Source organism: Colossoma macropomum, unplaced genomic scaffold, assembly GCF_904425465.1.
Source record: "Colossoma macropomum unplaced genomic scaffold, Colossoma_macropomum, whole genome shotgun sequence".
NCBI classification, from domain to species: Eukaryota; Metazoa; Chordata; class Actinopteri; order Characiformes; family Serrasalmidae; genus Colossoma; species Colossoma macropomum.
Window position 1 is genome coordinate 1802698 of NW_023495878.1, and position 12377 is coordinate 1815074.

Below are 12377 nucleotides of genomic sequence, written 5' to 3' on the forward strand. Positions count from 1 at the left end.
CTGATCACCCTTCTGTGTAGATGATGATAAAACAATCCTGCATAGTGGGACAGTGCGTCACCATTCCCATACCAGCCAAATCCTCCTGCAGATCCTTGGCAGTCATGGTGGGGATTTGCTTTGCATACCTGACCAGTCTATGAGCAGTTTTTCAGAGATTTTTCTTAGTCTTGTCTTGACTGCAACATTTCTCTTTAACGTCTACCTCTTGATGACATTTTTGACACTGAAAATTACAATAAGAAAGTGTGTAGATATCCTTTATAGTCTTCTTTTGCTTTATAAGAGTCAGTTATCTTTGGTTGCAGATCCTCAGTAAGCTCAGTAAGATGAGTCCTTGGATGTCGATGTAAGCAAAACACCCTGAAAGGTCTGAAGCATCACATCATTTATGACGATCTGAAGTCATTTATGCCTGACTTGAATTAAGGCCTAATGATCAAATAAGTTTTAAGACCTTACAAAAAATAACAGCAGTGGATAAACTGAAAGGCTGCCCAAACGCCTTTTTTTCTCAATTTATTAAATTCAGCAGATAAAAGGTTTGTAATGCATTAAAATTTGTATAAACGTGTCATATTTAAGTTTGTTCCATGCAGATGTTGTTTAGAAAATAAATACTACATGTAATTTGTCCAGGGGTGTCCAAACCTTCACAAACAAGCCACTGGTTCACAGTTTTGTTCATAGCTAAATAAAGAATAAATGTAACCCACTATCTGTTTGATGTGTGACGCATTATGTCAGAGCTCAGTACAAAAGCACTCAGTACGTCTAAGCATAAGTAGATGTGAAAGAAGCAGCTAGAAAGTTTCCAGAAGCATCTTGTTAAACCGGGTGGTCACACTGTTCGCTCTATGATGCTTCTGGGAGCCCCATGCCGAGAAGTTTTCCTTCATCCCGCTCAGTGTATGATATCATATTATCAGGCAGTGCACATATGGAAAAGTGGATGACTCAACTGACATATTACTGGCACATTTCAGAAACTCAGTGTTTCTGCACACTCATTTCACAATGATCTATAAGTCATAAACACAGAGCAGATTCAGGAAGCGATGGTTTGGGCATAAGCACATCCATGCATGTCTTGAATAGATTCACGTAGGGCCCCAGTAATACTTCCAGTTACATCACCCCCTTTCCATATGTTCTTTCCGTAAGTGTGGCATCACTTACTGAGCATTCGGGCCTCTTTCAGACTAGATAAAGATCATACAAAGAGCTGGTTTTCCATCTCCGTACTAGCATACTCTGAGCGTGTAATATCCAGCATGGGCAGGCTGTCAGCTGGCGTCTGTGAGACTCCATAACTGAGTCTGGAAGAAAGGGCAAAGATCAAGTTCCTGGATTTTCGATCATTACACGTAAGCCTTTGAAAATTCAAATAAACTTTACTGACAGTTTAATCGCGTCATAAACAAAAGAACATTTACAACAGCACCACAGAAACAAAGAATCACTATATGATGAGGTATTGCTGTCAGATGCATTAAAAACTGAAAGATGCTGATAGTACAACTTTCTTGTTTCTTGACACAACAGTGGTATTGATCCCATATAAAGAAATGCTAAAGTAGTGGCAACATCAGCTATCATCGTGCCTGTTGAGAATGCTATAATTGCATTCATCCCGCTGTTGCATATTCAAAAAATTGAGCCAAAAAATGTGCTTATTTTGCATTGTGTGCTTAGAAATACACTGTCAAGGGAGAACTGAACAGCACCACTGAAAAATAAAGACACTGCAGAATACAAAACATTTATTAAAAGATTAAATGGCTGCCATATGTACAGTACTGTGCAACAATCAGAGACCAATCTTCAGTTATTTCATTTCTAGTCAAACAAGCCATTAAGTACAAGTTATTCATTTTTCAGCAGAGGTTTCTGAGGAGATGAGATACAAGATAATCCACTTGTATAAAGCAGGGGGAAGTCAAAGGAAAATTACAGCTTTTATCTTTGAGAGAGAGGAGAGAATCAAGCTGCAGTCTTACTTCAAATCTGAAAAAAAATCACAGGAATTTCTGTCCATCTTTCTACTGTAAGAAGACAACTCAATGTTATGGGTCTGAAAGGATGTGTAGTTGTCACGACAACCTCACTGAGAAAATGACAAAGACAAAAAAAAAAGATTTGCACTAGAACACTAAAAGTGGACGTCTGAGATTTGGAGTGAGGTTTTAGGGACAGATGAGTCTAAATGTGTATTTGTAATTGGATTTTTTGGATTATGAGATGCATCCTGCCTTCCGCCCAATGACAGCTGGGATAGGCTCCAGCAACCCACCGCCACCCAGAAGGATAAGTGTTTTAGATGATGGATGGATGGATGGATTATGAGATGCACAAAATGCAAAACTTTTAAGACTGAGCTTTGAAGGCATCTATGCAGATGTCTAAAAAAATTTAAAATAAGTCTCCTGAAAATAATAGAAGATATTTCCTGATACTGAAAAATGAATGACATGTTCTTAATGGCTGTTTTGGTTGAAAAATTTACCCCCTTACATGGCCAGGGTCTGCCGGCGGGCCCAAAGTTTTATTATACACTTCTATTACCTATGAATATCTCTGCCAGTTTGCACAGAAGTCCTGTAAATACTAAATAATAAGCCTTGGTATGTAATAAACCTGGGACTTTAAGGGGTTAAAAGTTGAGGGTGGTCTCTGACTTTGTGTCTTTGAACAGTACTGTAATTTTAGCCAAATCAATGACCGTGTACTATTCCAGTAGTCCAAATACTAGAACTAGAACTGCACTTCTAAACAGAAAGCTGAGATGGAAACTTGTAATCTGACTGTAATTGTCATCTCTGCTGCTCATGTTAATACATTCAAACACACACATACACCACTGTCTGACAAATACGGAAAAGTTCAACAGGGAAAAAGGGAGATGGTGCTCCATGAAGGAACCCATATATAACAACAGTAATGAAAGAGAGAGAGAGAGAGAGAGAGAGAGAGAGAGAGAGAGAGGGAGAGAGAGAGAGAGAGAGACAGAGAAAGACAGAGAGACAGGAAAAGAGAGAGATAGAAATAGTGTGTGTATGGTGTATGTGTGTGTGTGTGTGTGTGTGTGTGTGTGTGTGTGTGTGTGTGTATGTAGGGGTGTTCGCTCCATTGCACTCAAACATTCCACTGAACTGACTAGCCTCTGACACATGGTAACAATTAGAGATAGTCTTGTATGAGAACAGTAGAAGAGAGAGAGAGAAAGAGAGAGAGAGACAGAGAGACAGAGAGAGAGACTGTGCGTGTGTGCAAAGGCTTCAAATTGTCTTAACAAAATCACCTTCAACACATCCCTGTACATGTTGTTGTCTGAACTGTACAGAAGGGAAAACATCTTCACTTTCAGTGTAAGTTGATTCAACAAGATTATGTTCAATTGGCCTGTTCTTGATGAAATTTTGACACAGCTAACGTTTCCAAATCATTCAATAAAATAAAAAATGACAAAAATGGAGATACAAGGTTTTATTCCAACAGTAAAGATAAACCATATATATATATATATATATATATATATATATAAGGAGTGTAACAGATTCACATCTTCACTGACGTAAACTCTGACTTATGTTGTGATGAATCATCTTTCTCTAACCACTCAGATTGTCTTTAATTCCACCTGTTGAGACATCTGGATCTGCTACATTTTCACAGCTGAAGTAAAGTGGAATTAGAACGGGTTTGATAGGTACAGTCCTGCAACAGTATCCATTAAGACTTCACTGAAAGCACTAAAGGCCCTCCTCCCGCTTAGTACTGGTGTGAACACCCTGCTTTCCCCAGATCATAACAGTAAGGAAAAATATTTGATTCAGTGAGATATAAAAGGATTTTATAACAGAGCCCCTGAGGAATCTACCCATTTCTCTTTTTGTGGTGGGCCGAGGGCCATAAAGACAATACAATATACAAATAAAGGTGGATTGCAAAGTATTTTATTTTGTAGGATATTACTTTGTTTATAAAATTCTTAAAAAATATCATTTTGATAAATCATGAAAGAAAAAGAATATATAACTTATTAAAGTTATAAAGTGAGAAAACAAAAACTTTTTTATACTAAAAAAACCCTGGTGTTTTTTCTCATCGGGTGACGGGGGTGGGGTTAGGGTCACTTTCTAGCAGGCCAAATAAAACGTCCTCATGTGCCAAGATTGGCCTGACGTTTCATGAAATTGAACATTTTTTAATGACTATGACTAAGAAAGAGAACTGAATGTGAATTGGACACGTCTAGCCGATATCCGCTCTATTAAATAAGGTTTAACGTTGGTGTGAGTACTGATCCAGTACAACAGATCTAATGCCTTTAGTCATTTTTGAACTACATCATTCGCATTTGGACATCCAGTATAAATGTCTTCTAAAAGAAAACAGACATGAAAATACAGATCACTGGATTTTCATCTTAACGCTTCACCACTTCTGAACAATCTTTACACAGTAAAAGGAAAGCACTGATGTCATCTCTGTGGCTCTGCAGATCCAGACCTAGAAGTTCCTGGAAATCAAGACTGCTCCTCTGTCCCTCTCCCAGAAGCTCCCTCTACTCTGTCCACCCTGCCCCCAACTCTCTACGTCTCAGGATCTATTTCTAGCACCTGTTAGTGGACGAGGGCCAGGGTCCAGCTGTTCCTGCATCAATCATCCACTCAGAAGGAGTCCAATACAGGCCACGCAGCGGTGGGCAATATGACAATATTTCATAATATCGTTACAAATGACATCACAAAACACCACGATATGCTTTTCTGAACATATCATGGTAATCACCAGTATTTAAAGAGCAACACAGTGTAATTATTATGTGGAATGTTGAATAAAAATCATTGTATTAATAGTTTTTGACAGTATGTATTAAATGTGGCCCTGATGTCGCATTCTGTCTTTTCCAATTTATGAAACCTCAGGAATAATAAACAGTGTGATGTATAATGTGTATGATAAAAATTGCATGTATCGTGATATTTTATATTTTATAACACCCACCCTCAAGGCCCACTATAGTAAAATCCCGGTTCCTGAAAGCCGTAGTAAAATACTCCACACACACTCGTATGATTGCATACATTAGTTGGATTCTTCATTAATGTGCCAAGATATTAAAGATCATTGTGCTGCTCAAGGAATAACCTTTAATGGTTATGTTGTCTGGCAACCACAACCTAGTGTTAATGAACTACAAAACAGTTGTTTATGGTGATACTTGCTTAAATAAATGACATGATTTATTGAACATTGGTGTATTTATATTGTATTTTTGTGTACTGTGTTGCATTCTGTTACAGTTTATAAAGCAACAAGCCATCTGAGGTGTGACTTAACCATGTTTAAATCCCTGTCATGGCTTATTTCTTTAAAACATGCCTACAACATAGTTCCATTCCCTGTTTTTAGACCATGCACTGCATGATCTGGCTTTGGCCAAACTGGTCAAGAACATGTCTATTTCTGGAGCTCTGTTTGGAACACAAGCAATCAGAAGGTGTCATGGAACTGAACACTGCATGAAGAAAGGCCATCATATCATTGCCATTATATCAAAACAGCATCTGCCCTTTATACTGTGTGAAGATTAGCCCTGCCACAATTATTATATAATGGTCTGATCACAATTATTTGAGCCGATCGCAGTTATTTCTGCAACTCTTTCTCCTTTAAAGTGACAGCTAAAAACACGTCTTGTATTTAATTGTACATGAATAGGAGTCTGCATACATGTATACCAACATGTGCACACAGGTGTGTGTGTATCTGATGGTTAGGCCTAACGGTTAGGCCTAAAGCGTTGGGCAACATAGCAGAGCAGTGTTTCCTGTCGAGGCAGCGGGCCAACCCCCATGTGACACAGCCACTTGCATTTTGCACGCAGTGTGTGAGTAAGAGAGGGGGGTCCAGGAGGTTTTCCTGTTCCCCTATCACTCGACACTCTAAGCCACAGAGAGGAATCCATGGCAGATGTCCTTCTGGAAAGATCCATCTTATCACCAGCAGCAGCCAGGCCGGACACAAGCTGCTCTCGCATGGGTGTCACTGTCTCAGTCTGCTGACCTATTTCCCCCTGGCGCTCACACTGTGACCACCTCAAACACACATCTGCTCTCAGTCTAAAGTAATGTCCCCCCTCTATACTGCCCCCAGATCTGTCTGGCCTTCCTCTTCTTCCATCTCTCCTCTTCATCTAATTCCATTCAGACTGAGTCAGTCTTCATCTGCTAGCATTTGATCTGCTTTATCTGTTTTATTACTTCCACTCTTAAAGGGCCCAAATCATGGAAAACCAAATTTCCCTTGCTTTTTTGAAATAAAAGAGTTTGATATCGTATATAAACACTGTTAAAGATGGTCCATATATGGAAACTAAGCAGCAAAATGAACTCATGTTTGTGATATCACAGAAATGCATTTACATATATATGTCAATTCAGCCTGTTAGCTCCTCCCACTTACAATGAAGTTATAAGGACTGTTTCAGCCTGGTCTGCTTTTTGAATGAGGCACAATACAAGGCGTCCAATCAGAACAGGGGTCACTTGTATGCGGACATCAGTCAGCAAACCACAGTGGATACTGCAGATTATTCTCTAGCACGATATATCGTCTATGTCAGCACAATGAAATTCACAATCACAAGATTTATTTAGTTTATGGCATTAAAAGTGCATCTTTACTTTCTTATACTTTTTCTCTCATGCTAACGTGTCATTGAAATAAGCTTCTAACAGCAGTCACTGGTTTTCACGGATCTATTGCACAATGTGCTATTCAAATAGATGTGAATGGAACTGAATTCAATGAGGTTTCTTTTGATGTAATTTTAAGAAAACAAAACAAAACAAAGCAGTCCAGTCAAAACAAGTCACGTCAGCTTTGGCAGACATTCTTTCAGTAGATGGGAAGTATGGGTTCATTAAAAATATTAATGTTAATTTAAACGTCATCTGATAACTGGACACACATGAATTTCACTCATTCTGTCCAGCACTCCTGTCTCTCACCTTTTTTCAGTCTCATGTGCAGAGCCACCAAACACTCAGCCTGCCAAAAAGTATTCACCCAGGCTGAACTGCATTCAGCTGGATTTATTTAGTTGACACTGACAACAATCTTGGTGTTTGTATTGAGTTTCTTTCTGGTGAAAGGAACACACACAGTGTGTTCCACCTACCCTTGGACTGACATCCCTCTGTTCATTCTTACTACCCTCAGTATACTGAATTAAATGCAAATCTGACCTACTTTAAACTTTGACCCTTTATGCATATGAGTTAAGCCCACTAAAAAGCAATGTCTTCGAACAGCCTAATTCTACCGCACCATCTCTGCACTGTCTTACCAAGGAATTCACTCATCATCCTCTTTATTAGAAACATCTAGTTTGCACTTCCAATGACAGGCCAGTTTATGTCTTCTAACCTTATAGATCCACTGTAAATTACTGACTGTAACCCCCCTGTCAGTTTTGTCAGTTTTTGACCAAAGGGATGCTGGGTTTTTACACACATCGGTGTCATTGCTAGGTGGTCCGCTACCCAAAAATATCCGGCCACATGTGATTCTAATAAAGAGCGAGAGAATGGATAACACAATTTGTGCATGGCAATAGTTAGTGCTCAATGCTGGGTGACAGTGGTGGGTCACTGGTCTATACCTTTTAGCAGTGATACTGATGTCCTATGATCCTTCCAATTTTAGCCATATTTGTAGCTCTATATTTGATAAATAATGAACAATATGTCAATAGTATAATGCCCACACAATAGCAGTATTCCAGCTAACTGTGATCTATGCCATTTGATGCCATTTGCTGGTTGTTTCAGGCTGTTTGGTGAAAAAGTTCAAATTACATAATAATTCAATAAGTAGTCATTTTTCTTTCTGGAAATGTGGTACACTGCATATGATTCCCTTTGCTGTGATTTTAAGAGAATAAAAGAGAACTAAAAGAGAACAAAACAGTTTGTATCAGGTTTGTAAGACATTCTTTTAGTGTAGAGTACCAGTACTCATGATCATTGGCTTTATTAATACTTTATTAACAGTCATATCTGGTAACATCATATATTTGGAAAATATTGTGATATTAAATTGTATCAATACTGCCCAGCACTAACTGTGCACCAGCAATGTGGACTTTCAAGACAAGGATTTCTACAAAAGTGACCAGTGAGTGTATATAGCGTTAGAACTTATGGATTAACTAAATTTGTTTTTTTAATAAAGCATTTGTTACACACTAGGAAATATTAGTACTGACAATTACCCCAAATAACCTGCGCACTCACATTCAACGGCAAAGATCAATTTTGTTCAACGGTTATTCTAAGCCAGCAGTATTTCCAGTTGAAGAGACCCAGTGAAACAAGATCAGCATTGATCATGTGCATCTCAAAAACACCCTCAGGCGTGTTTCTGGCTCACTGTGGTTTTTGAGTGAGAAATGCTGTAGTAAATATGCCAGTGCATCATTAAACTGGTATGGCACAATATTCCACTACTACCTGTGTCAGTCATGCACAGTAATACACTGCTGTTCATGTTGCTGTAACTGATTTCAGCTCAGTCAACTTCTCAGCTTATAGAATTTCAAGAACACACACGTACTAGAGGAGGGTGAAAAGGCAATTATCACAATAGCTGGTTTTCATGATACATATTATGTATAGTGATATTTAGTTTTGCTGAGGTTTGATAAGTTGGAACAGATGAACCAGTAGAGCAATTGGCAAAAATATTATATATGATAATTAAAGACATTTTCAATGGAACAATGGATTTCATTCAATGTTTCACATACTGTGCTACGCTGTACTAAATTCCAATGAACAGGACTAATTATTCTCTCCTTTTAATGAAACATGCAGTGTTGTTTAAGTACTACGATGTCCATGATATGCCTACAAAAGTGTTTTGTTTGTCATGATAGCAAAAATGATCATGATAAAGATAAGATATCGAACTATGGCCCACCTCTAGTGCCACATTTCAAAATAACTATCAAAAACTGAGCATATTGATTTTATTCAGTTTTACCCACTGTGTTGAACTAAACCCAATTAAACAGGAAGAAATTACTAGAGATGCACAATAATATTGGCCCTAACCCTAACCTTAACCTCAACCCAAGATCTAATCCTAATCCTCATATGTTTTTGACGTGTTACTGAGAGTCTGTTGAGTCAGTAGGTTTCTCTACAATGCACCATTTCACATAAAAACACTCAGAATTACCTTGTTTATATCTCCATGATTGTATTATGCAGAGATTTTGAGAAGAAATTGATGGAATTCTCATTTAAGTACTGATGATATCAGACTCAGAAAAGCATATTGTGAGGGAATTTAGCACGATAAATACTGTTATACTGCTCACCCCCAAATAAGCCAGGTTGTAACAGCATCATTCGACAAACAAACCTCACTGTGACAGAACCGGTGACTTCACCCACTTTTCATCAGCCTAACAGCACACATGATGCTTTTTGGGTAGTGAACAAACTCTGCACCAGCACTCCGCATGAGTGAAGAGACAAAGCCACTCATTCAAAGCTCACCATGGCCAAATTCAAACAAATGGGAAGGTCAAAGAAAGTTTAGCAGTTGCTCAGTTCACATTAGAGGCTTCAGTGGACTGGCTAACAGGCTAATCACTCATTTGCACTCATTGAAGATGAGGCAGCTGTACAGCTGTCAATAATGTATCTCAAAGGCGCCCCCTACTATTAGCAAGTGGAACTGAGGCCACTAGCTCTCTCCAGTGTTTGAAGTGTGCATTAAAGGGGAATTCCACCCATTTCTCAATTTGTTTGCATAATTCCGATGTTGCAATGTAAACAAACTCCTTCAGAGTGGTTTGATGTAAAAATGGCTCGTTGTAGAGAAAGTTACAGACTCAGATTTCTTTACAGTGGTGGTGATAGGAATCAAGGGTCACCATGTCTACTACACAAATATAGGCATTTTATTTACCATCCTAAACCACCAGAGAATCTACACGTGTCTTGTTAGTTTTTATATGTCATGATTATGATGGTAAAATAGAGGAAAATCTGAAAATTTTAAAAGTTTTTTTAGAGGGTGACTAGCTTGGCTTCTGGTGCTCTGCATATGAATGGATTAAAATAAATGGATTAACAAGACGTTTTAGGCCACAAACTGTCGCAAAACAACGTCCCAGCCAGTGTATTCATAACCATTTTGTGTACAACTTTGTAAGAGAGCTTTCAAAGCCATTCAACTCTTCAGACGTCTGGTTCCTATCACCACCACTGTGAGCAATTCTGACTTAGTTTCTCTAGAACTGCGCATTTCACACCGTACAACTCTGACTGACTTTGTTTACATCTCAACCATTTAATCATGCACAAATTTTGAAAAACGGGTGGAGCTGCCCTTTAACTTTTTTGCAGCAAAGCCCCCCACGCCCCCATCTCTGCCAGACGCCACTTACCTATCGATACGAGTTTGATGTGCTCCCTTTCGAGGAACTCCAGCGCGACGGACACGTTTTCCAGTTTCATCTGCCTGAAGTTGGGTCTGGCGTGGTACTTTCTGTACATTTTCTTCTGGCTCAGGACCTCCAGCAGCCCAATGAGCTTGAGGCCGTCGCTCAGGTCTCTCTGCAGGTCGCCGATCTTCTTGTTGATGCACTTGAGGTGCTCGTTGCACCACCTGGTGAAGGTGTTCTGCTGGATCTTCTTCCAGGGCGCGTCCTCCGCCAGGTCCTTCTCTGTGGCCGGCATCTCCTCGTCTCCTTCCTCGCCGTCGTCCGTAGTGCCCTGGTAGTACAGTGTGGGCTGCTGCTGCTGCTGCTGCTGCCGCTGCGGTTCGTAGTATGCGTTGTTGCTCATCATGTTTTCGCTTTTTCGCGCGCCCCCTTTTTATACGGCAATCACTGAGGCTTTACCACAAGCGGGCGGGTGGACGGGGGGGAGCGAGGGCAGTACCAGGCGCGCGCGCTCGCTGAGGTAAAAAAAAAAACCGTTAAAAAGTTGGAAGACGGTGAGGCAGCGAGTTTCTCAGGCTGTTTTTTGGACAAAAAAGCTGAATGAGACTGTTGGGTATTTGTTTTCCTATTCCGAGCCAAGTTTTCGTCTTCACGCCAACTGCGAACGTAAGAAATGAACGTTATTTAGTCCCCAAAAAGAGTGAAAGCAGGCTAACGACCTCTGAAGAAAAGTTCTGAAGCGAGAGAGAGAGAGAGGGTGAGAGAGAGAGACGGGTAGAAGAGACCAGCGCTCGGCGGCGTTGGAGCTGGGGGCTGTCGTGGCCTCTGCTAGCTACACTTGAATGGTTTAAATAAAGCAAGTGGTCAGAGAAGGCTTAAAAAAAACTCCTGAGACCCTCCGGCTCACGTCAGTCCAGTGGATTTCATGGTATGCCGCTGTCATCATGACCATATACAACTGTGGGACGGGTAACTAAGGGTCTAATCTCGCTGGGATACCGATACGGCGTCTGATTGGCCGGGGCGCACGCGGGGGAAAGGGATTGGCTGCGACCCCCAAGAGCTGCGACGGCTGTTACAGTGATGAGTATTTTTAGGCCTCCCAAATGCGTTGTTGTTGTTTTTTTCCACACCCGTTTTCGCACAGACCCCGCCCCCGCCCCTGCACTAAGATTGGCTAATAGTTTTTGTTCCTGCGAACTTCTAGCCAATCCTAGCGCAGGAGGGCGGGGCTTGTCGGAATACGGGTGTGGAAAACATAACGGCTCCCTAAACTGGGTGCAGTGTCGTAAAAAAACAGTCTGAGCTGAACGACCCTTAACAATTGAGGCCAAGAAAGGCAAGTGACTTCACAACCTTATAGACAGAGGTGGTAAATTTACACACAGCGTGCTAAACGCGTGTCGCAGAGTGCGAAGAAGAGACCATGAACATGACCGTGTGATTTATAAATATGTGGTTTGTTTATTAATAAAGGCTAAGGGCCCCATTTTTGACACACCACTTATTCTAGACCATGAGGTCATTTCTGTAAGGCCTTGGTCGGCTTATTAATACAGCTGGTGATCCATAGTCCTGTGTTAAGTATGTAGCACTAGCACTAGCATGTGGTTAGGTGCTGAATGGGGTTTATTTCTGAACTTTATTTCAAGGCGTTTACGTTACATCTTCAACACAGAAGTCTCTGGGTGGACATATGAAAGTGAAAAGCGGGTTTGATGATGATGAGGATGGCCAATAAAAGCGCCGGAGCACATTAGCTAGTCGAGAATACAGTTCGGGAGTTTAAATTAGGCTTATTTTAAAATGTCATAGGGTAGGATCTGTGACTGTGTTATAATCCTTAGAGCTAACATTGGGAAACTATAACATTAATGTTTTTATAACATTAACGTAATGAACTCTGGAA

General features: G+C 40.3%; 1 protein-coding gene across 8 annotated transcripts in view; it reads right to left on the reverse strand.

Moving 5' to 3' along the window:
* The window catches only part of flncb (filamin C, gamma b (actin binding protein 280)), a 104917-nt gene extending 93488 nt beyond the window's left edge, over positions 1–11429 (reverse strand). For 5 of the 8 annotated variants that reach the window (XM_036563766.1, XM_036563760.1, XM_036563764.1 and 2 more), the window contains exon 1: positions 10472–11428. In XM_036563766.1, the coding sequence (XP_036419659.1) occupies positions 10472–10874 (403 nt within the window). In that variant the 5' untranslated portion in view covers positions 10875–11428. Of the gene's footprint in view, positions 1–10471 lie in introns of all 8 variants that reach the window. The other 3 variants (XM_036563759.1, XM_036563758.1, XM_036563757.1) reach the window with 1 other exon arrangement.
* Between the last annotated feature and the right edge of the window lie 948 nt (positions 11430–12377).